We start from the raw sequence: 21,340 nt of genomic DNA, 5'->3' as shown, positions 1-21,340 counted from the left end.
ATAGATGCAGATTCCGATGATCAATATGTGAAAAGATTTATAGCCATTAAAAAATAAAATCTGCTACCACAGGTGATCAGTAAAAGCAGGACTTTCTGGTAATGTTATATTGAAGATACAATGAACAGAAAAATGGAAACACAGAAGGCTCCTCCTGAACATCAGGAAATGTTTTTTACTTTTTACAGTAAGGATGACTGAGCACTGGCACAGGTTGCCCAGAGAGGCTGTGGAGTCCACCCTCACAGATATTCAAAAGCCATCTGGACACAGTCCTGGGCAGCCTGTTCTTAGTAACCTTGCTGCAGCAGAAGCTAGACAAGGTGACTGCCTGACGTCCCTTCCAACCTCAACTATTCTGTGAATAATAATTTCTAAGTAAATCACTGAGCAAGAACATTATTAATGAACAAAATAAACTTAACTGGAGAGTGATAACTTATTAACATCTTCATATAGATAATACCTTTCATACCTTGAAACTTATTCTTGAAAGGCTAAAAGGAACAATAAAACAACCAAAAACAAGAGTCGTCCTGTATTGTTTATCAGAGTACATTTATACTCTTATGATTCTGTGTCATTCGAAGTCTTACAATGACATACACTGTATCTTTCCAGTTTGTTTACATGGTAACTAATCAAGGTGATATTTTCTAGACAATTTAGCTTAGAGAAGATTTTGGTTAAATTTGCTGGAGAAAGTTGTGCCTGAACATTTTCCTCTTTCTAGCACTCAAAAACAGAGTGAGAGTTCCTAACCTTTTTAGTAGAACACTTTCTTATGCTACAGTAAAAGACCTAATTTTACTCCAAAAAAATAAAAACACACTATTAAGTAGTTAGTGCTTATGCTTTCTCATTACAGTGTAGTTCATTATATTTAGGATTTTTTTTTTTTTTCTGGACTCGAGTCATGACCTAAATGCAATAAATTCCTATCATTGGGGAACACACAGTGCAGACCAAATACACTTTCCTTAGAGGCTTCCGCTGTCAACAGGCAGCTTTGGGAAGAATAAAGAATATTACTTGTGAGCTAGATTCTGAGTAACTCCACACTAAATTCTGAAATAAAGAACCTGAAGGGGTACTCTGGGTCAAGTTCACAGATTAACCAAAGGTATTATGATACATAATGTCTTTTATACCAGCTTCATCTTGAAAAGATTTGGGTTTTCACTGTGTCTTTGTCTAAGAAAGATGCCATTCCTTCATAATTCAAGACCTTCTTTTGATGAATGATCCATCTTTATTCATGGTACCCTATAATCATTTATTCCTTCATCAACATTATTTTTGGCTTAAAATATTTCTTTCATCTTCACCTGTTCAGTCCATCTTCCTGTCTGTCCAAGAAAATCTATGAAATCACTCACAGCCCTTCTCAAGATAGTTTCCCCCAGAAATAAGAAAACTTCAGCTAGTCTTTTTAGACAGAAGATGTTACTTCCTCTTTCCTCTAGCAGTGTTTTTCTTAATCTCTTCCAACTTGAGGTTGACTCTCAATCACTACTGAGCCAAAACTCAGATAAATGAGGTCCAAACCACCCCTTTGTTCAACTGCCTTAATATTTACCTACTTCCAACAGAAGACTTCTACGTAACATATTTCAAAATCATACTTTCCATTTTTCACATCCACCTCCCACTGGCTCCCTACCACCATTTATAAACCATATATTATCCCTCTTTACTACTGCTACCTAAAATGAATTTTTTTATTACCTGCTAGATATAAGGCTCTCACCCTTGTACCATGCACTAGCATCCCACCTCTCTTACTCTTGTTCTTGTGTATTATAATACTCCCTTAGCAGACTATTCAATTTTGTGTCACCTGACATTTCCACTAGCATGCTTCTTCTTATGCTCAAATTAATAAAAATTAATCTCAAAATCCATTAACTACTACTACGTTCCTTCCACCCAGTCAGTCTATAGTAATTGAAAATTTTTTCTCTCTCTCTTTTATTACTTATCTTACTAATTACTATATTGCTTTTCCTTACACACCTCCCATCTATTAGTAATTTAAATGAGGTGACTTCAAAAGATACCATTTTAGGGATACTGTACCTCCCCAATTTAAAAAGTATAGTACTAAAGAGTCATGTTGAGTTACTTTGTATAAAGAAAATTTTGATAAACCCATGTCATATTTCTAAGTTAGCTTTTTGACATATTATTAGATTTTCCTGCAAAACAAGTTTTAAAGTCTTCCCTGTTATTTTATTTAGACTAGCTGTAATTTTCTGCTCACTTTTCCCCTTCTTCCTTAAACATAGCTGTTCAGTTACACATAGATGTTCATAAAGAGTGCCAATCTAATGGAAATAAAATTTATTTCAATGATAGTACTTAGCATGACAACTATATTTCTGTGACTCAGATTTGAAAGACATTGTTAATTATACATTGTTCTGTTTCAGTACAGACCAGTATAAATACTTAAAGACACTTACGGTCATTGGCTACAGCATTAACAGCTCTAACAGCATTAACTAATAACACAAGCTTCCTATTTAATGTTATTTATGATTTCCTATTTCACATCAGACAAGATTTTTCAATGGCTGAGTTTTCATTCAAGCTCTTTTTGTTCAGGTTCTATTTATTCCAAGTGTAATGATTTCTCCAGAACATATTTTTCACTGTGAACAGTTAAACAGACAATAAGCAAAAAGAGTGTCCTAAAAAAAAGGCTTTGGAATAGAACTGTGTAAATACACAGTTTCTACACACAAAGCACTACGTAAATACTAAGAAATAATTGAATTTTGAAAACCATTCAAGTGATCAAGAACTAGAAGAATATATTCTCATAAAGAAAGACTCATTAGATGCCACATTGTAACTAAATTATAATTATCCTATCTTATAAAATATCTTATATTTCTTATAAAATATCTTTTATTTATATATTCTCCTCCTAAACTGAATATAGTTTTCTCTCCACCAGGTAATAAGTCTTAGGTAATATTTTGTCAGAAGGCTATAACAGGCAGTTAGCAAGGCAAGCTTGCCATTCATAAAACCATACACCAAAAAAACAGTAAAGCACTACATCTCAATAGTATTCTATTACTCTTGAATATCTCAAATTCAGAATTGAAACTAAATAGTATGGTAGTGATGAAAATAATATTCTTGAAAGACTCAATTACTAGAATGTTATATTACTAAGCCAGTGTTCTGTACTTATAAGAACAGATTTCTACAGAATTGAATTTCTTATATGAAGATCTAGACAACATATTTGATGGACAAAAAAACTGATTCTGCTTTAAAGTATAAGCAGTGTGTCACACAGTTTCTCATATGGGAAGCCCACATCTCTCTTAGATATAAGGATGGATGCTACCTGAAACACCCATTCTTAATGGTTCATGGTAGACCAAAGCATTCACCTGACAAGTCAATTGCTTTAAGGAGGTGTATAGTTATCATTCAAAACTACGTAACACAATATAATTTTATGCTTTATTTCTTACCAGAAGAAATAAAGAATAAAATACTATTGTGATCCATTTCCTTAGAATGCTCTGTATGACATTTATTCTGAATATTATTTTCCTTAGCTAGTCTCCAGTATTTTAGCAGGAGTTCTGCATATGCAAGACACAGAAACATTAGGGCTTAGACACCTGTTAGTGCTCAATAAAAATACCTCACTATGGCCCAGTGAAGAGTGCCTCTGCACACTGAGCAGCACACTGAATGGGACTTCACAGATGCAGAGTGTCCTCTCTTCTTCGGATTTCCAGCAATAAATCTTTGAATAAAGGATTTATGCTGTCTTTCACTTACTCTTTTCCACTCTTCTATGGAGAGACACCTTTACAAAAGAAGCTCAACTGCCCACAAATAAAGAGAAAAAAGAAAAAAAAAAACAACCTTGATTTTACAGTATATCAAGATCATAGCTACTCCTTTTTGTTTGTCCCAAGACAGCTGCAGTCATTCTTACTGTCTGGAGCTAATGCTCAATTTGTTAATGCTGTTCTTCCACAGTCTCTCTCTCTCTCTTTTACTTAGTCCTAACCCCAGATATCTCAATGACCTGCTGAGGTTAGCCCTTGAAAAACTGCAGTTCCCTATTCCAGAGAGTGCCATTTTCCTCTTCTACCCTTCAAAATTTTCTTACTCATTTCATTCATCCTTATTACCTCTTTATTCCAACCACATGCTGTCCTAATTCCTCCCTAGGCCCTCATAGTCACATTCCCTAATAAGTGACAGCTGAGAGACACAAAGAAAAAAACATGGAGAAAACCTGAATTTTGAATCATGGTATCTTTCCAACCTCTGGCCCGATAAGCAGACAGAAGATTTTTCTTTGCTTTTAATTCTAGTATATTAAAAACCAATTATATTAACATATAATGTTGAAATACAATATCACATTAGTATTTTAACTGAAGTAGTTAATTTTGAAATTCCTAAAAAAGGCTAGGGTAACTTCAGATAATGACATTTATATAAATATTTAAATTTAATTTAATTAAAATATGAAGGTATCAGATGTTTTTGTGGGTTTGTGTAGTACCTTATTTAACCTATATAAGTTAGTTTTATTTGTTGTTTATTATTGTTATTTATAATAACGTATATATATATGTTATTTATACATGAAAGTCTCTAGAAAACATCCTCATTCTTTTTGCTTTATTTCTACTATTAGATCTTTTGTTTAAATGATCCCTCACCTGTTGTAAATGCTAGAGCAACAGCCAAAAGAACCAGTAGCTACAGGCCTTCATCTTGCTCTCCTTCAAGTCAACAGCATTACTCCTACTCTTAAATATGAAAAGAGGTCCCACAGAGGTCAAACCAGGTACTATTAATTCAATAGGAGTTCTGCAGCTGACATCAATGGGAGCAAAATTTGGACCTCAAGGAATACATACTGATTAGGGTTAAAGTAAGTGGTATTAGGTAAAAAATTAGTGAACCAAAACAACAACAAAAAAAAGAATCTTTATTAAGGACATACCTGAGGCAGTGCTGAGTTCAGCTGTCGCTGGAGGGAATCTCTGTCGTAGATGACATCCTGTAGGCGTTGCTGTGCAAGTGACAAGCTTTCCTGTGTCTCCCGAAGGGTATCAAGGAGACGATCCCTTTCATCCAGCATGTTCACCATCAGCTGCTCAAAATGAGAATCCGAGTCCGAGCCACTGCTTTGGGACCCCCGTTGACTCATCGGGGTGTCCTCATTTATCGTTGGCATCACTTCACACATCATTTCTTTAAAAAGAACACAAATCAAGGAACAGCTCTTCAGTAGAGAAAACATTTGAGGATATTTCATAAGAGGAATAAACTCTGTCACATGGACACAGTAGATTATTGCATTGTTCCCACTTTCAAACTTGTGCGCAATGTTAATCAGACAGTCAATAGAGAGAGATTAAATACAGTGACTAATTCCACAGAGCAAAGACTTTGAATGTGCTTCCCAAAACTAAAGAAGACTGACTGAAAGGAGACAGAGGGTTACAGAATATTTTAAATTAATAGTTTTGGAAATAATGCTTAAAATAACAGAAAATACTTCCTCTGCAATTGTACTCTCCCTTATTTATTGTTCCTCTTCTCCCTTCTCTTACTTAATTTCATTGTTGAATTGTTGGTATTGATGTCAATATCTGCCACTAATTGCCAGATTTTGTCCTCCTCTAGGCAATTCTACAGTACAGCTCAGGCTAGCCATTGATCCAGTATCATACTGCCTTAACAATGCCAGGTTAATCTATTTTTCTATCTAGTTATTCCCATCCTCAGGGGAAATGAATCTCCAGCGAGCTTGTTCAGTAAGAGGTCAGCAACTAGAAACTCTGCTAATTACATCCCTGTGATATCTTGTGCAAATTGAGTTACCAGGAGCAGAATCACTTTTGTTTGTTTCTTAAATCTGTCCTGAGCAGTGCAAATAACATCACCTAGTCCCATGCTCCAGCTTATCTAAATCTCAAACCCCTGGTTCACGTACAGGGAGAAGCTTTGGGAATCCTTGGGGGAGCTTGCTGATGTTAACTGCTTTGTCCACTGTCGACACAGACCTAGAGATATGGAATGCCAGCCAGGAGAGCCCGTCTTGCCTCCAGGATCCTCTCACAACACCATATAAGTACACTGCACTCAGCAAGGGGCCATCGCCAGCCTCCACTCAGCTCCCACCTGCAGATAACTAGTTTGGGATGGTTAAGTTCACAGTGAGCAAAGGATAATTAAAAAATTCCAAAGCCATCTCCCACTTGCACAGTTCAATCATAACTTTTTGGTATGCACCAGGTGGCCAGAGACCATGGTCTCTGCATGCCCATTCTTCAACACCAAAGTTAACAATTTGGATTGTCACCAAGCCCTTCCTGCCTCACAATCATCAACATCTCATGGGTCACACTACTTGTCCCAGGGTATTCTCATCAGCGAAGCTTCATCATTCAAGAATACACTTCCAGTGTCCTACACATGCAGATCAGGTTTCTGGTGTGAAGGGCATTTGCTACCCCTGCACACTGGCTGTGGCAGAGTGAGAGTGGTACCATTTTGCAGGAACATTGGCGAGAACAGGTAGGGAAATCTGTCTGTGGACAGCTGTTGCTACCTCAGCACCTTGCATTCAAACTAGATAGGAAATCTCCTCTTAAAGTCATTATGGGGATGTGGGAAGCCATATGTGCAAGTGGATGTGGGGTGGCAAGGGAATCCATGAGTTGAATGCTCATGGCACTATTACGACATCTTGTCCCTCTCAGCTGTTGCTTTCAGGGAAGGCAGGGGGCCATGCATTGTTCTTATTTTGAATCCCTGGACTGCATTGTTCTGACAGCACAAGTAACAAACTTAGCTATGACTAAGACAGGAGAGAAGGCAGGGAATGGGTGGGCAGTTCCTGGTGTAGGCAGCTGCTATTTGGAAGTTTTCTCCCACAGCTCGCAGCCCCTGGAGAATGTTTAAAAGGTACAGCGGTTCTTGCAGTCAGCTTGGTGATGTACATCGCTTTCTGGAAGTTCAGAGATCAATGCTATTATTCCATTGGAACCACATGCATCCTCTCCCTCCCCCACCCTGAGAGTGGAGAGAAATACAGCAAAGCAGTCTGTTAACCTGAGCCAGACAAATGCTGGGAGGGTGTGACAGAGAGGGGCTCTTGCAACAGCAAGGAGCAGGAGATACAGGAGTCCTGGACCATGCCCTCACACAGATGGTTTGTGGGGGTCCATGAGGACCCCAAACAACTCTGAAGGAAACCTGGCTTCTCAGAGTGCTCCTGGGTCACCAAGCCACAAAAAAAAGGAACAAAATCTCAATCAACTGCAGGTTTGCTGTGGGGCTTCCAAAGAAAAATTTCTTACAACCTTTCATGAAAGACCTAGTATGCTGTGCTGTTTGATTTACTATGATTTGTGTCTTCTTGCCTTTAGAAAAGCACTTTTGGTTTCCTTTTTTAAACTTCTTTGGCATTTATCACTCTTATATGTGCCAACACATGGGATGCTTTCAATGTCCCGAGGCAGCCACCATTTAACACTGTTCCCAAGCACATGCAGAAGAATAGAGCTACTTCCCCAGGACATTATTACACCTTTCATGAATTTCCTGCTTGATAGCAGAAAGAAATCAAAATGCTGAGAATATTTGAAGAATTTTTAAATGAAGGAAAAAAAAAAAAAGGAAAGAAGACTTATTGAGAGGGACTAGCAATAAAAGCTAGGGCAGATAAAGCAGAGGAAGAACTTCACAGAAACACTGGAGGAGCGTCAGCAAACAGACTGATCGCAGTCTAGTAGCACAAGATTGGAAGCTGAGGACAAATAAAAGGGCACATATGCATGTGGATCTTTATATAGGAAGTGAATTATGTCATAGGGTTACAAGAGTTCTTGGTGTTTCCTGAGCCTTCTAATGGTGTGTGTATGTATTAGTCAACCTTTGGCTAACCACAGGATGATGTGGGTCACACATGGGGTCAGGAGATTTAAATTTAAGAGTCATCTCCCAGTTTAGTTATCAATGAAAAGAATTTAGTTTGCATACACCAGAAGCAGGTGTACGCAAACCAGGACAACACATGCAGACAGAAACACCTGAGGGATTCCTGCTAAAACATATAATAAAAATAGTATTGCTATGATCAGTTTGGTTTGATCACTAACGTGGTGATATCCTGAGTAACTTGAATTATATTTTAAAATTTCCAGTAGAGGAAGAGGGCCATTCCTGATTTTCCTTCTATGTAATTTGAATTTTAAACCTACATTTGGGTATTAAAAACCTCCATCACCCCAACAATTTTTAGTCTGGTTTCGTAATATAATCAGCTGAAATATTTAATACAATGAAATTAGAAGGAATCACTCTACCTACCTACTCTTCCCCACTTATCACAGACCATAAATCTGTGTTAAGCTGAAGTGTATTTTATACAGGAAGGATTTCAATCATTAAACACTGACTGATCTCCCTAATAAATTGACCAGAATAAGTCATTCTTCCTGTGAAAAATATATGCCTTTTCCAATCATATTTATAAGGGAGACACAGTCACATTCAATGCTGCAGTTCTAAAAGGCTCATAACAAGGTTATTGGCAGGCCCACTTCTATTACACTTCAGAACCTACCATGCCACACATACTTTTGTGGCTGATCTGTGAATTTACATAACTTTTGAAAAAACTCGGATACCTTTCCCTACATATGCATGAATCAAATTTCATATACACAGGACAGCTGCATCCTGGACTTAATGATTTATGTACAGCTGAACAGATTCATGCATACATAGCAGGTATTCGTCTCAGGTACTCAGTTCTTACTAAATATGTATATATCAATTCTACTCAGAATGGAACTGAACAAGATTAAAAAAGGACTGTCAGTAGCTTCCTTTTTGTTCTCCATTCTTACTGCTCAAAAAATTGGATAGGCTCAGAGAACTTGATTTTTTAAACCATAACTACTGGATAGACCAAGCACATTCATAAACTAACATCTGGATATTCCACATTTTTTTACTGTTTTTATCAGCCTGTCATATAATTGACAGAATATAACCATATGCCCCAGAATGGCCCCAAAAAAATCAAAGAGTGGAATGCAGACTTCCAGCCTCTTTTGAATTGGTTTTATACAGTGTAATAGGCTGTTTCTCATTCTACTCTGAATGCACACTGAAAATCAGATGCATAAACATCTTCAAGTCTGTGCATGTATTTTGATCTCTCCACTTGGTCTGCACATGCCAGCTCCAATGTTCAGATATTTGTTATCCCAGCATAGATAGCATCCCTTTCCCTAACCTATACATTCCTATCAACCTATACATTCCTATCAACTCCTACAAGGCAATTACAGTTACATTTCTTTGATGAGTCCTATTAGTGAAAAAGAATTCAGAGCTGACAGTGACAAAAAAGGGAGAATAAGCAAAGACAATCAACAATGTACATGAAGCATTAGAATCCCATCTCTGAAGTTTAAAACAGAAACCTTGAATTGCTTTGCCACAATTTCAAACTAACTCCTCTTATAAATTTCAGGTAATGTGACAAAATCTAAATGCAACAAAATTGGAGTGCATAAATATCTTCCTTAAGTTTCTGAAAATTACAATACACTGAATCTTCTTTTTAGTTTCCAAACCTGCAGTGAGCAGACTGCATAAGATGTTATTTTGCACTTGGCCCAACTCTGGGCAAGGGGTTGTCACAGATGACTTCTAAAGGTTCCACAGCATAATTCCACAGGATAGGAATCAAACAAATCAACCACCAAACAAATCCAAGAACCCAGAAACACAGACTTTGCTTCTTTTCAAAGGAATGATGAATGGTGTTGAATTGAGTAAACTCAGGTACCTGTACCCAGCCATAAGGAGGCACCTCTGCAGAGACTGAGTAATTTCCCACTGAAGGATTTTACTTAGGATTTCTTCACTAAGACTTGATACCTCAAATACTACTTGGTTATACCAGTGGAGCCTAACTATGCATCTGGCAAGCTACTGCAGATCATTGTGTCACCAGAGAACCACAGGCTTTTGCCCCACAGAACTGCAGGAAAGAAGTCAGGGAAGGAATGGAAGTAGAGGGGGAACAGGTAATTAAGACCTGAACTGACCATCTCAGTCATCAGGAGAAAGCAAGGTACAGGCCAGGAAACTACAGTAATCCACCAGTGAGTGGACAGCCGCCTTGCTTTGTCTGGATAGGACAGAATCACTGAACACCTAGGGCTGCAAGGAACCTCTGGAGATCATCTACTCCAACTTGAAGGCATGTTGAGTGGAACACAGGTGGTGAAGAATGAACACTGAGGAAGCTGGAATTCCTTTCCAGTGGGAGTTAAGAACTGCAAGTAATGGATTAAACACCTCTGTCCCATATTTTCCATATTTTCAAGATCACTTAAGTCCATGATAACTGAATAAGCTCTCCTGTACATCATCCTGTGCAACACCTCCCATGCAGCCATGCAAAGAAGAGGAGAGGAAGGGATAAACAAGGTGGTATATTCTTCAACTTAAAGAGGTAGCATTAATAACTGAATATGCCCTGTATACCTCTTCATTCAAAGAAAGAGAAGGAAAGCTTGTGTTCTTTGCCAGAAAAAGGCTGACTTGCCCCGTAGTAATATAACTTAACTAAAGTTATGCTTGACTGATCTAAGCCAACAAAAGTAAGACTTTTCAAATGTGTTTCTCTTTCTTTAAATAGAAAAATAAAAGCTCCATTGATACGGAACTTAGTACTACTACAGTACAAAGTTTATTGCTTTACCCGGTATCCTGAATGTAAGTAAAGCAATCCCTCAATGAAAGATATGTTAAGACACCGGCATTTTACTGTTAATAGAGAATCACTGTTCCTTTGATCCATCCTGAGCCACAGAGCAGACATTACAACTCCCATGGTCAGGGTGCCTCCACAGCATCCAAAACTTGCAAGGACTGTAACATGTAGTCAACTTCTGTAGCACCTGCAACTGTCCCAAACCCCCAGAGAGGTTCTAAAGGGGGAGCAGGATACTGACAAATTCCTGCTTCCCTTTTAATCCATAAACACCCCCCAGAAATAGACTCTTAGGTAATGTAATAACTTTAGAACTCTTCTAATTCAAAATAAAACCTAGACTCTTATTTTAGTAGTAGCTCTCGACCTGAGTGTCAGGCACCACAGCCATATACAATGGCAGCTTAAGAAGCAGTACACTGAAGTTCTCTGAACACATTATCTTTCTTGTCCATCGTGTATCTACTGCACCACATACTACAAAGCCTTCTCCAGGTTGATTGGTTCCTAAGTCAATGTTTTCTCCATTCCATTTGCATGGAATCTAATCCAGCAAATGCTTGTATTCATGGAAATTCTGTCATGGACTTCAGTGGGTTTGGATCAGTACAGCGGTTGGAAAAGTCATTAATGTAGACAAGCCATCAGTCTCCTGTCATTTTACTCCCTCCAAACAAAGACATAAAGATCACAAATGTCTGCTATGTGATACCAGGGAGCATGCTGGATGTTATGTGACCATTACCTACTATATTGCCAGAAATCATGGACAGGTTTCCCCTCTAAACACACAACACTCAACTGGCAAAAAAGCAATGACTGCTGAAAGTAGTCTGTCCTACTAGAGGGGGAAAGATGTGGTTCACTGTCATTACATTAAGATTTTTCAGGCTCTATGCAAAAATGTCATAGCAAATCTATAGCATTAGCTGCATTATGTCTCCATCAAGAGTGAACTCCGTATTAGCTCAATTAGGCATTCTGCAGCTCAGTTTAAACATCCTGATAAAAGGAATGGACTAAAATTCCAGCACAGAGCAGAGGATATGGCCATCTTTGGTTAAGAGTTATATAAAGCTTCTTTTCAGGAGGGACTCCACTAATAAATTAATTGATAGCAACTCTCTTATATTAACCTCTCTCTGATTATGATCATATATGGACCAGGTACCAAAGTATGTCCTCAACACTGACTCTAAAACTACATGAAATTTCTGTATCCTATAGAGGATGAAAATGAAAAAGTTGTCTTCCTTCTTCTCACTGAACCCCACCCTATTTGGCATCTTCTGTTACCTCAATTGGGCAAGAGTCTTGGAATTATTTATTTAAGTGAATATTGTAACAAACACCTCTGCAATCTCATTTAGCCTGGAAATAATTTACCAGATGGAGTTCTTTCACTTGAGAAGCTCTGGGAATAAGAAGACACAAAGCAACTTGGCTTCTGCCTGACAAAGGCTTTTAGACAAGCATTCATTTTGCTCACCTTGAAGGCCACCACCTTAGATGTGAATCTAATTTTAATCCCTCACCTTTCTATCCATAACTGGCTTTAAAAGCTTGTTTTCTGTTTACTCTGATGTTTGATTTGCACACCACAGTTGAGGAGTCATTTCAACTTACTTGTAATTTTGCTGCAGGAAAAAGAAGTAAAAATCTACCTATCATACATTCTAGCCTGTCCACAGTGACATCAGCTTGAAAACTCATTTCATTGGATCCTTCAGAGTATTTTGCATTTACAAGCTATTTTTTCCAAATCGTTAAATAGATATAGTGACTGATAAAACCAGCTCTTACTGCAATTATGTCTCTTCAGACATCCTCAGCAGGATCACTCTTAGGCAGCACAGTGTAATTCCAATAAGGAAAATCCTTCCTATTGTCTGAGTTGCATTACATGCATATTCCTCCTCCTAGTTAACTCCTTACCTGCCAGTCTCCACTAAACTATGATATCACCTTTAACAGAAGCATCCTGCACTCCTTCCACACAGGAGGGGTGGTCAGCACAGTACCTTAGAAAAAAGGACTCGTTCCAACCATCTGTTCTTTATGTCATGCCTCTGACCTCCTACCTCCCTTAACCACAACCAAAAAAAATGAAGTTGGTTTCACATTTTTTAGTCTGAAATCCCCCAACTCCCATTATAGAAATGCATTTAAATACCACACAAGTACTACAGCAAGAGGCAGACAGCTAGATTTTGCATTTGCACCTCATCCCCCGAGGATATCGAGTCTAAGGAAGAAATGTCTAACTCAGAAATAGAAGGTTCAGTACCTAGTATCTTTTATTTCGGCGTCTGCTATTTCACTTGATCAATAACAACCGCAGTCTCCACCGGCTTCGAGCGGGGACTCACACAGCCGAGCGCTCCTGGACCATCTTCCTAGCAATGGTGACACAGGCGTTGCTCCGAGGAACCCCGAGCCCCCGCACCCGTCCTCCGGCAAGTCTCGCTGCTTGGCACCTCAACATTTTCTTCGGTCACTTCGTCAGCAGCCAAGAGGAGAAGCATCCATGGGAAAAATGGCATATTACAAATTTTGCTTTGGGAAGCAGAGCTCGGTTCAGACCATTGTCGGGAGCAGGAGGGGGGGGAGCGGCTCTTAAAGCTCCAGCAGCCCCTTTCGAGCAACAGCATCTTTGCAGCTGGAGGCAAACGATCACAGGGGGAGGGGGCAGGGCGAAAGCATCTTTCTTTGATTTCTTATCTTTTGCTAAACTTAACTAAGCCGTATCTGGCTTCCCTGGTTCTTCGATACCTCCCAGGCCAATTATGCCTCTGTGCGTGACTGAAGTCCACACGAGCTCGCACGACTGCCTGCACGATCAAAAAGCAGACGCGGTTTTCTGCTTTACAGAGAGAAATCCTCTGCCCACGGCTCGTCGCTGCCTGCCTGGCACACCGCTGCCTGGCTGGCGCCGTGCAGAGCCCGCCCGGAGCCGGGGCCGGGGCCGGGAGCGGAGCCGGGAGAGCCCGGGCCGGCGCTCACCCACGGCACGTGGTGGCCGCGCCCCGGGCACCGCTGCCAGCCCCGCATCGCCCGGGGACACCGGCAGCGAGAGCAGCACCACAGCGCTACGCTAACACATCCTGTCCTTTAAGGAGCTCAGGCAAACGCCACGGCATCTCTTGTAATCGTAGAGCGTAATAAAACGTATCATCTGCGGTAATCCGGCCGTGAGAAAGCAGGGATAAAACCTGCCATAATCTCAGTAGTCCGGGTGTGTAATTAATAGGACACACTGGGGAAGGGCGGGCGCGGCGGGAGCCCTGTGCCCGGCTCGGAGCCTGGCCGGGGCGGCGGCGGGGGCGGAGGGAGCGGCGCGGCGCTGCCGGGCTGGGCGCGCTCCTCGGCGCGGGGACTTCCCCTGGAGCCGCTGCAGTGGTTTTCACCAGTCCTTAAATAAATTCTGAAGTAATCGCGTCTGCCTCCTCTGCCTCACGCACGCGGCTCCCCAGATGCTGCTGCCGCTGCTTCGCGGCTCGCTCGGCGTTAAGTCCCTCACGCCCACTCCTTAGGAAAAAAAAATAAAAATAAATAAATAAAGGAAAAAGGGGACACCAGGGCGTGACCTGGATGTTGAGCGGCGCTGCCTCCAGCCCTTACAATTCCTCTGCCCACAGCCGTGCGGCCCCCGGGCGGCTCGGGGGGGCTGGAGGGGCTGCGGCATCCGAGCCCCCCGGCGCCGCCTCCGCCCGGGGCTGTCGGGGCTGCTGCCGCCTCGGGGGGTGCGCCCGGCAAAGCCCGGCACAGCCCGGCACAGCCCGGCACAGTCCGGCAAAGCCCGGCAAAGCCCGGCACAGCCCGGCACAGCCCGGCACAGTCCGGCAAAGCCCGGCACAGTCCGGCACAGCGCGGCACAGCCCGGCACAGCCCGGCACAGCCCGGCACAGGCGGCCCGAGGCAGGCAGGACAAGAGGGGTGGTGAGGTGGGACAGTGGTGAGTGGTGAGTGTTGAGTGCCCGTGGAACCGGGCATTGTGAATGAGCGAGCACCAGCCGGCGTTTTCAATGTTCGTTCGAAATTAGGTTCAGCCCAGTTTGAGGATGATGATGCGCATGTGCCAATTACTCAAACTTTGTTGCAAAAAATATTTCAGTATTTGTTTACATGTCCTCCGCATAGAAGAATTTCATCCGTGAAGGGTTGTCTGTGTTGCTTCAGGAGCCTGAAGTCTCTCCATGTGCTGTGGAAATGTGCTGGATACAGGAGGGAGCTCAGCCAGCAGCGTGCTGAGACTCAGTGATGCTTGCCGCTGAGCTGGCTTCACAGGAGGTGTGGCACCGTATTGTGGGAAATATAAATGCACGGAGGATGCACATCTGCACTGTAGGGCAAATAGCTGAGAAGAGTTGTCAGCATGGAGATTTCAAGACCAAGTGCAAAGAAAATGCTGGTGCCATGCCAGAGTGTGTTTTTGGCCTATCAGTGCAATACATAGGTGAAAAGAGAAAAAAAATAACTCTTCCTCTCCACCTGTGCCACTATTCCAAGTGGCTTTTTGTCATTTCGCTTGGTCATTTCAGATCATTATCTTGACTTAATTATCAGCATACAAACCATTAGAGCAGTTGCCTGATAATCCCACTGTAGCTAAGGGCAAGAGCTGTCATCTATGAGATTCTTCTACTGCATGACTATCACAAATCTACGCTTTCAGTTAGGCAAGTAAGGAAAAAGTAAGAGACTCAAAAAGCGTTCGTTGAAAGCAGTCATGCTCAGGAGGCACCACACAGGCTGGCTGGTATGAACTTCTTCAAAAAGGAGGATATATCTGATGGGGATTTTTACATTATTTGTTTAAGCGTTTTTTCCCTTTGAAATTAAAGATCAGGGTTTGCAACTTGGAACTCTCTAGAACTCACCACTGTTACTTTTTACAACACATCTGTATGCATGGAAGTATCATTCTTTTCTAAATATTGATGAAGATGGGTGATACTGATGACATCCTGCCTTTTTCCCCTTTCAAACAGCATTTTCCTGCATAAAGTGTCTGCAGGACATGTGAGAGATCTGTCCATGTTTACTCAAGGTGACTGTTTTCAACAGTCACCTTGGAAAATACTCCAGCCTCTGTTCCATGTACTGGAGAAGGCAATTATTTGCAAGCTGTATAGCAGACAGACCTCCTTCACAGCCGTATGATTTACAAACATTTGTAGAATAGTTTTGGAAGTCTTTTAGCCCCTGAGCTCCTCATGCCCATCCTCCCTACTGACTTTCAATCATTAAAGCAAAAACTCAGCACAGAAAGGTTGTTATTGCTACTCAAGGTATTGGCATTGCTACCTGTACTAGTTGACCTGCTGCCCTCATCTTCTCCATTGCAGATTTACAGGTGAGTAGGTGGCTAAAGGACTGTGTGTCACAGCACTGAGGTTTCTGCAGAGTGCAGAAGCTGCCAATTAACACCTGTGCTTTGTGGCGGCAATTTAAAGAGGAGCCTCTTCTTTTCAAGCATGTAGGGATTTGAGGTCAATAAGATGGAAGAAGAAAACTCTAAAGAATGGGAAATGAAGAACTATGAAAAAGCCACAAAAACTGGGATGGAAAAATATATTTGGGCTTCATAATAATAAAATAATTCTCCCTACAGTAGGGGACACCTTTTGGTAAAACCTAGCTAAGTGGAGAGTTTTGGTCAAGAGCCTATAAGCATAATAATATATTCCATGGCAACTTTAGTAGTGAAAGGTACTTAGTGTATTATTTAATTCTGAGCTTAAAAGCTCCTTGAATGGAATTTGACCATTAGATCTCTGAAACATAGTTTTGCTTTTCTAAGATCCAAGTATTCAATCATCTATTATCTATATATAGATAAGTAATCTATTAACTATTATCTATATATATTCTATTATATTAATTCTAATCATTCCATTAATTACCCCAGAAGTGTGAAATGCCCTGTTGCTCTGGGAGGTTCTGTGTTTGTGTATAAATGTAGTGGCATCCGGTGTTTGAGTAACTGGAATTTATAGCTGATAAAGTGAGTGGGTGAACACAGGTAGGAAGAGTACCGTGAGACTGCATTCTTTGTTACCTTAGGAACTCCTCCTTACCATTTGTCTGGTTCCTTTTAAAAAAATGTATAATCTTATGTCAGAAAGACACATCTGAAAGCTGTTCTCCTTCCCTCCATCAGTGTTGCCATGGGGCTTTCTCATTTGTTGTCTCCAGCAAAAGTGGGAAATAATGAAATCCTTTGCTATGAACAGGGTAAAAGAGGACACCACCATGCTCTTGAGGAACAACTGATCATATAGGGAGGTAAAGACCAACTTGGAAAAGATTTGCTGTTACTTTGAAGACATACAGTGCAAACTGAGGAGCAAGTAATGGTGGCAAACTTATGTGATTCAGTCAACACAGTACGAGTGGAAAGTGATTCCTGAATCATACCTGAATCATGCTGATGATGCACCATTTCAATTTCTAAAGCCTTTTAATGGGTACTACAGCATATTGAAGGCCTGAATAAGGTTTCCATATTAAAATGGAGAAAGGAAGATATGTCTTAAAAATGTTACATAGGAAGAAAAGAAAAAACAAAACAAAACAAAAACACAGCAATATTTAGAGCTAGTCATTCCTTGATAAAGAAGCCATTAGAGACTATGAAAGAAGCACAAAAGTGAAGTTCAGGAGATCTTGGGTAAGACTGGGGAAAAATGTAATATTGTGTGAATAAATTGCATTCCAATGTAATTTGAGTTAGAATTCCATTTGTACTTTACAGTTGCATTTGTGCTTATTTCCCAAAGGTTCTCTGCATATTACCATAGCTTTAAGGGTTCCTCTGTAGTTCCTCACTTTAAATTGCTTACCTATTTCATCTGTGAACTCGATTGCTGCATTTTACTAGAAGACTGTCAAAAATCCTTTCTCTCTCTCTCATACACACACAATCCATATGTGGCCTCAAAAATCAACATGGCAGCCTTAAAAGTCTCTCATTGCAGACATTTGATAGGGAGGTTCAAATGTTCAAAGTTCAAAGGAGGAATATATCTTTAGCTTAGATGTGATTTGTTCAAAGCAAATTAGAGATCAATAAAATGCAGACCTGAGAGTTTTATAGCATAGTTAGCACCTTTTGGTATAGATGAAAGTCCTTAGCTGGGAAAGGACAGTTTTTATTTCTGTCTCAGTCTGATCTGCAGGGCAGGCTCTAGTTTGCAGCTACAGGATGGCTGATTGGGCCACTGAAATTTTTTGGTCGTATTGTTCTGCTTTAGTGTGATTTCTCTGGTGACATGATTTAAGGGCTGGTAAAGACCTGCTTAAGTATCCCAGTTACTCCCATACTGTTGTGCCTGAGAACCTGAAAATGAAGGGGAAATTTTTTTATTTTTTTTTTTAGTGATCTAAAAGGGGGTTTGAGAACAATAATTTTGTTCTTTTTCCACTCTGTCTCATATTGGTCAGCAGAAGTGTCACTTGCAATGAAAGTGGCATAAGGTATGAGTAAACATTTTAGTTCAGTCTGCTATTGAAATACTTATGCCATAATAGACAATTTTATTTTACTTAATTACCACAAAAATTGAACCTTGACATTCAGCTGCATAGAGAGTAGCTACCTGTGCTATCAGATTCTCAGAATACAATTTATTTATTAATTTTCTTCAACGTGTAAGTGCAAGGAAAACAATGCATGGAGTCATGAAACCTCTTGTATTTCTGGCATAATTTTTGTCTGGTTTCATGTTTTTACAAAGTGCCCTAGATTAGGCTTTGGCAATGGTATGGAACAGATCTGAGTGGGTAACTGATGTCTTCAAAAGCTGCTGAAATGAAGACGTGGAAGAGAAATTTGTGTTATATGCACACTGTTCAGCTATGGAACTTCCTTTTAATCCATGGAAATGTAAAACATGCAGACTATCAAAACAGCAAGTCTAATCGAGAAACAGTGCATCATGGTGTTAAAAATACTCTAAGCATTTTCAAGTTGGTGATCATAATGCATTTGTTAAAAGTAATTTAATTCATAATCCACTTCATTACATAGTGTGACTTAAGGGAGGAGCTAATTCCAAAGCAAAGCTCAAGGACCACAGAGCAGATGTTGGCCAGAGGAGTCAGCAAAGAAAAACGACACATAACTGCTGCTGCTGCTGAAAGATCTTGTCATTAAGAAACAAACCGATCTATAATACCATTGGTAGTAAAACAGACATCATAGCCAGCATCACAACAAACTAACACCACTAGTCTATCTGTCTACCCCGGGATTCTTGCTCCATCACAAACAAAAAAGTTTAAAAGGTAAAGACCAATAACCTCCCCATCTGAAAAATGATGTTGAGGCATCGCAGAAGTGTTTCAGGTCATGCCTGGCTCCTTCACATATAAATAAAGAAAACTTGTTGGCACTAAACCCATATAAAGCCTTATTCAAATCAGAATTTCCACAGTGGATTGCCAGGTGACTCCATCTCCGTGAGACAGGTTTTAGAGCTAGTTAGATTTCATCATCTTTCAGCTTTTCTGCAAAAGCACTATCCATCTGGATGAAAATCTTTCAATGACCAGGAAACTGCATTACTGCGTTGTGGTGCATATTGCTCCTCAGCTAGACAGGTTAGCCAGAGAAAGGCAAAATGCACGCTCCTCATTCCAGATTTTATGCACAGAGAGAGAGAATTTTAAAACAAGTCCTGATTCTCAATGTCTTCAAATACTCCATGTCTGTATTTTGAATTAATTAAAGCTTAGGGGTTGGCAGTTATGTTCTTTTATTATAAAACAATGCTTCATTATTGAAAAAAATCTCATCTGTTCAGCAAAAATAATAAAATGAAGGACTCTCATAGGATTTTTGTAGCTTCTGGGCTGAATGCAGCACCGTATAAAGATGTCAAAACAAAGATACACAAGAAAACACAGTGAAGTAGACAAATCATTGTACACCACCTGGCTGTGACAAGATAAAGTAAAAAATGCACAAGAGATACTAGTTAAAACAGATGTTAGTGGAAATGCTTTGTGAATTACTTGAAAGTAATATCAATGCTGTCACAGAGACTAGGATATAAGGAACCGTAGATTAAATACATTGTCTCAAAAGTTAAACAAATTTTCATTAAAAAATTATCAGTTTGTCTTTACTTTAAAAATGTCTACACTAGTTTTAACCATTCACATGTAGCCAGAGTGTGTCACCTTCCACTTTGGTGCAGTGAAAAGAATGATAACACCTGGTGCTTACTTATGAAATAATTTCATAAGATAATTGGTTGCCAACAGAATAAAGTCTTGCTTTGTCAATAGGCAAAGTCAATTATTTAGGAGATTCTAGCTCTACAATCCCATGTCTAATGTTGTTCATTTCTAGTGGGTGTAAAAAAGCTTTAAAGACTGAGTTGTTTGTGGGGCTGTGTTACATCTGGGAGATCTTCCTCATAGATATGCAAAATAACATGTATTCTTTTTTTTTTTTTAAATAAAATACTCATATGCTTACAGAACAAAAACAGTAACAATACAATTGTATACCTTTCTCCACCGAGGTATGTTTTTAGATTTACCTTATACATGTACTGGCTCTTTCACACTTTTTAAAGGTTTGCATTGTGGGATTTTTTGCTTTGGTTTGGGTTGATTTTTTTGTTGTTGTTGTTTCTTTTTGTTTATTTGGTTTTATATTTATATTTTTTGGGATTTTTTGCAAATTGTTAATGAAATTACATTGAATCAAAAGAAAGTAGTTTTCTTGATTTCTGGACAACGTAAATTAATTCTGTGAAGTACATAGGGCTAATTACAAAATCAGGCCTTTAAAAAAATGTGAGAAGAAGAGAAAGAAATAGAATTATTTGTTTGCTGTGCAGTCTAACAGTACTGTTAGACCTGATAATACCAAGTATTTTGAAGAGATTTTCAGTTTCTTTTCTAGAAAAAGGAGACTAACTTTGGGAGTTACAGCTGTACAAAATATTTTCTTAATTGATGTAAAACTGAGGAAGAGAAGTCAGTATATGGACCATGCCTCTTTGTGGCACAATCTTAGATTTGCAGTCATCAGTAAGAGAAAACCAGTGGAAGGTGTAGGAGTACAGAAAGTTACTACTAATTCCTTGTTTTGGTAGGTCATGTGCTCACATGTGTTTTCATACTCAAACCATTTTATTACATACGTGCTGAGTTTGCTGCCCTCAAGACCTGACAGACAATCTCAAGTAGTAATAAAAAATGACTGACAAGAACAAAACAAAACAAGAAAAGAGGAGAAGAGAGAGAGAGCGAGAGAGAGAGAGAGAAATTGAAGTGGCTGGCAAACAACTGTTCTTGCATCCAGAAGTTTATTTAGCAGCGTGGTCCAAACAGCATTAACTGCATTGGGAGAGGGTTGATGGTTTCCAGCCTCTCCCCTTGTCACACTGCACACCAACACCGTGCTCTTGGCTTTGCTCTTTCCTGCACATGGATATAGTAACAGGAATACTCAGCTGCCCGTGAACCGAGAGCTATGACTGCTTGCCGTGCCATTAAATATGCAGCATTACAAATTTAAATTTA

General features: G+C 39.9%; 1 protein-coding gene across 1 annotated transcript in view; it reads right to left on the bottom strand.

Moving 5' to 3' along the window:
- LOC131592210 (liprin-alpha-2) overlaps positions 1-13,213 on the bottom strand; it is a 282,831-nt gene extending 269,618 nt beyond the window's left edge. The window contains exons 1-2 of the mRNA XM_058863579.1: positions 13,086-13,213; positions 4,997-5,247 (exon numbers count right to left, since the gene is read on the bottom strand). Of these exons, the coding sequence (XP_058719562.1) occupies positions 4,997-5,245 (249 nt within the window). The 5' untranslated portion in view covers positions 5,246-5,247; positions 13,086-13,213. The remainder of the gene's footprint in view (positions 1-4,996; positions 5,248-13,085) is intronic.
- Positions 13,214-21,340: the final 8,127 nt, after the last annotated feature.

This window comes from Poecile atricapillus, chromosome W (assembly GCF_030490865.1).
Source record: "Poecile atricapillus isolate bPoeAtr1 chromosome W, bPoeAtr1.hap1, whole genome shotgun sequence".
NCBI classification, from domain to species: domain Eukaryota; kingdom Metazoa; phylum Chordata; class Aves; order Passeriformes; family Paridae; genus Poecile; species Poecile atricapillus.
Note: the sequence above shows the minus strand (reverse complement) of the source record. Positions and strands in the feature narration are given on the sequence as shown.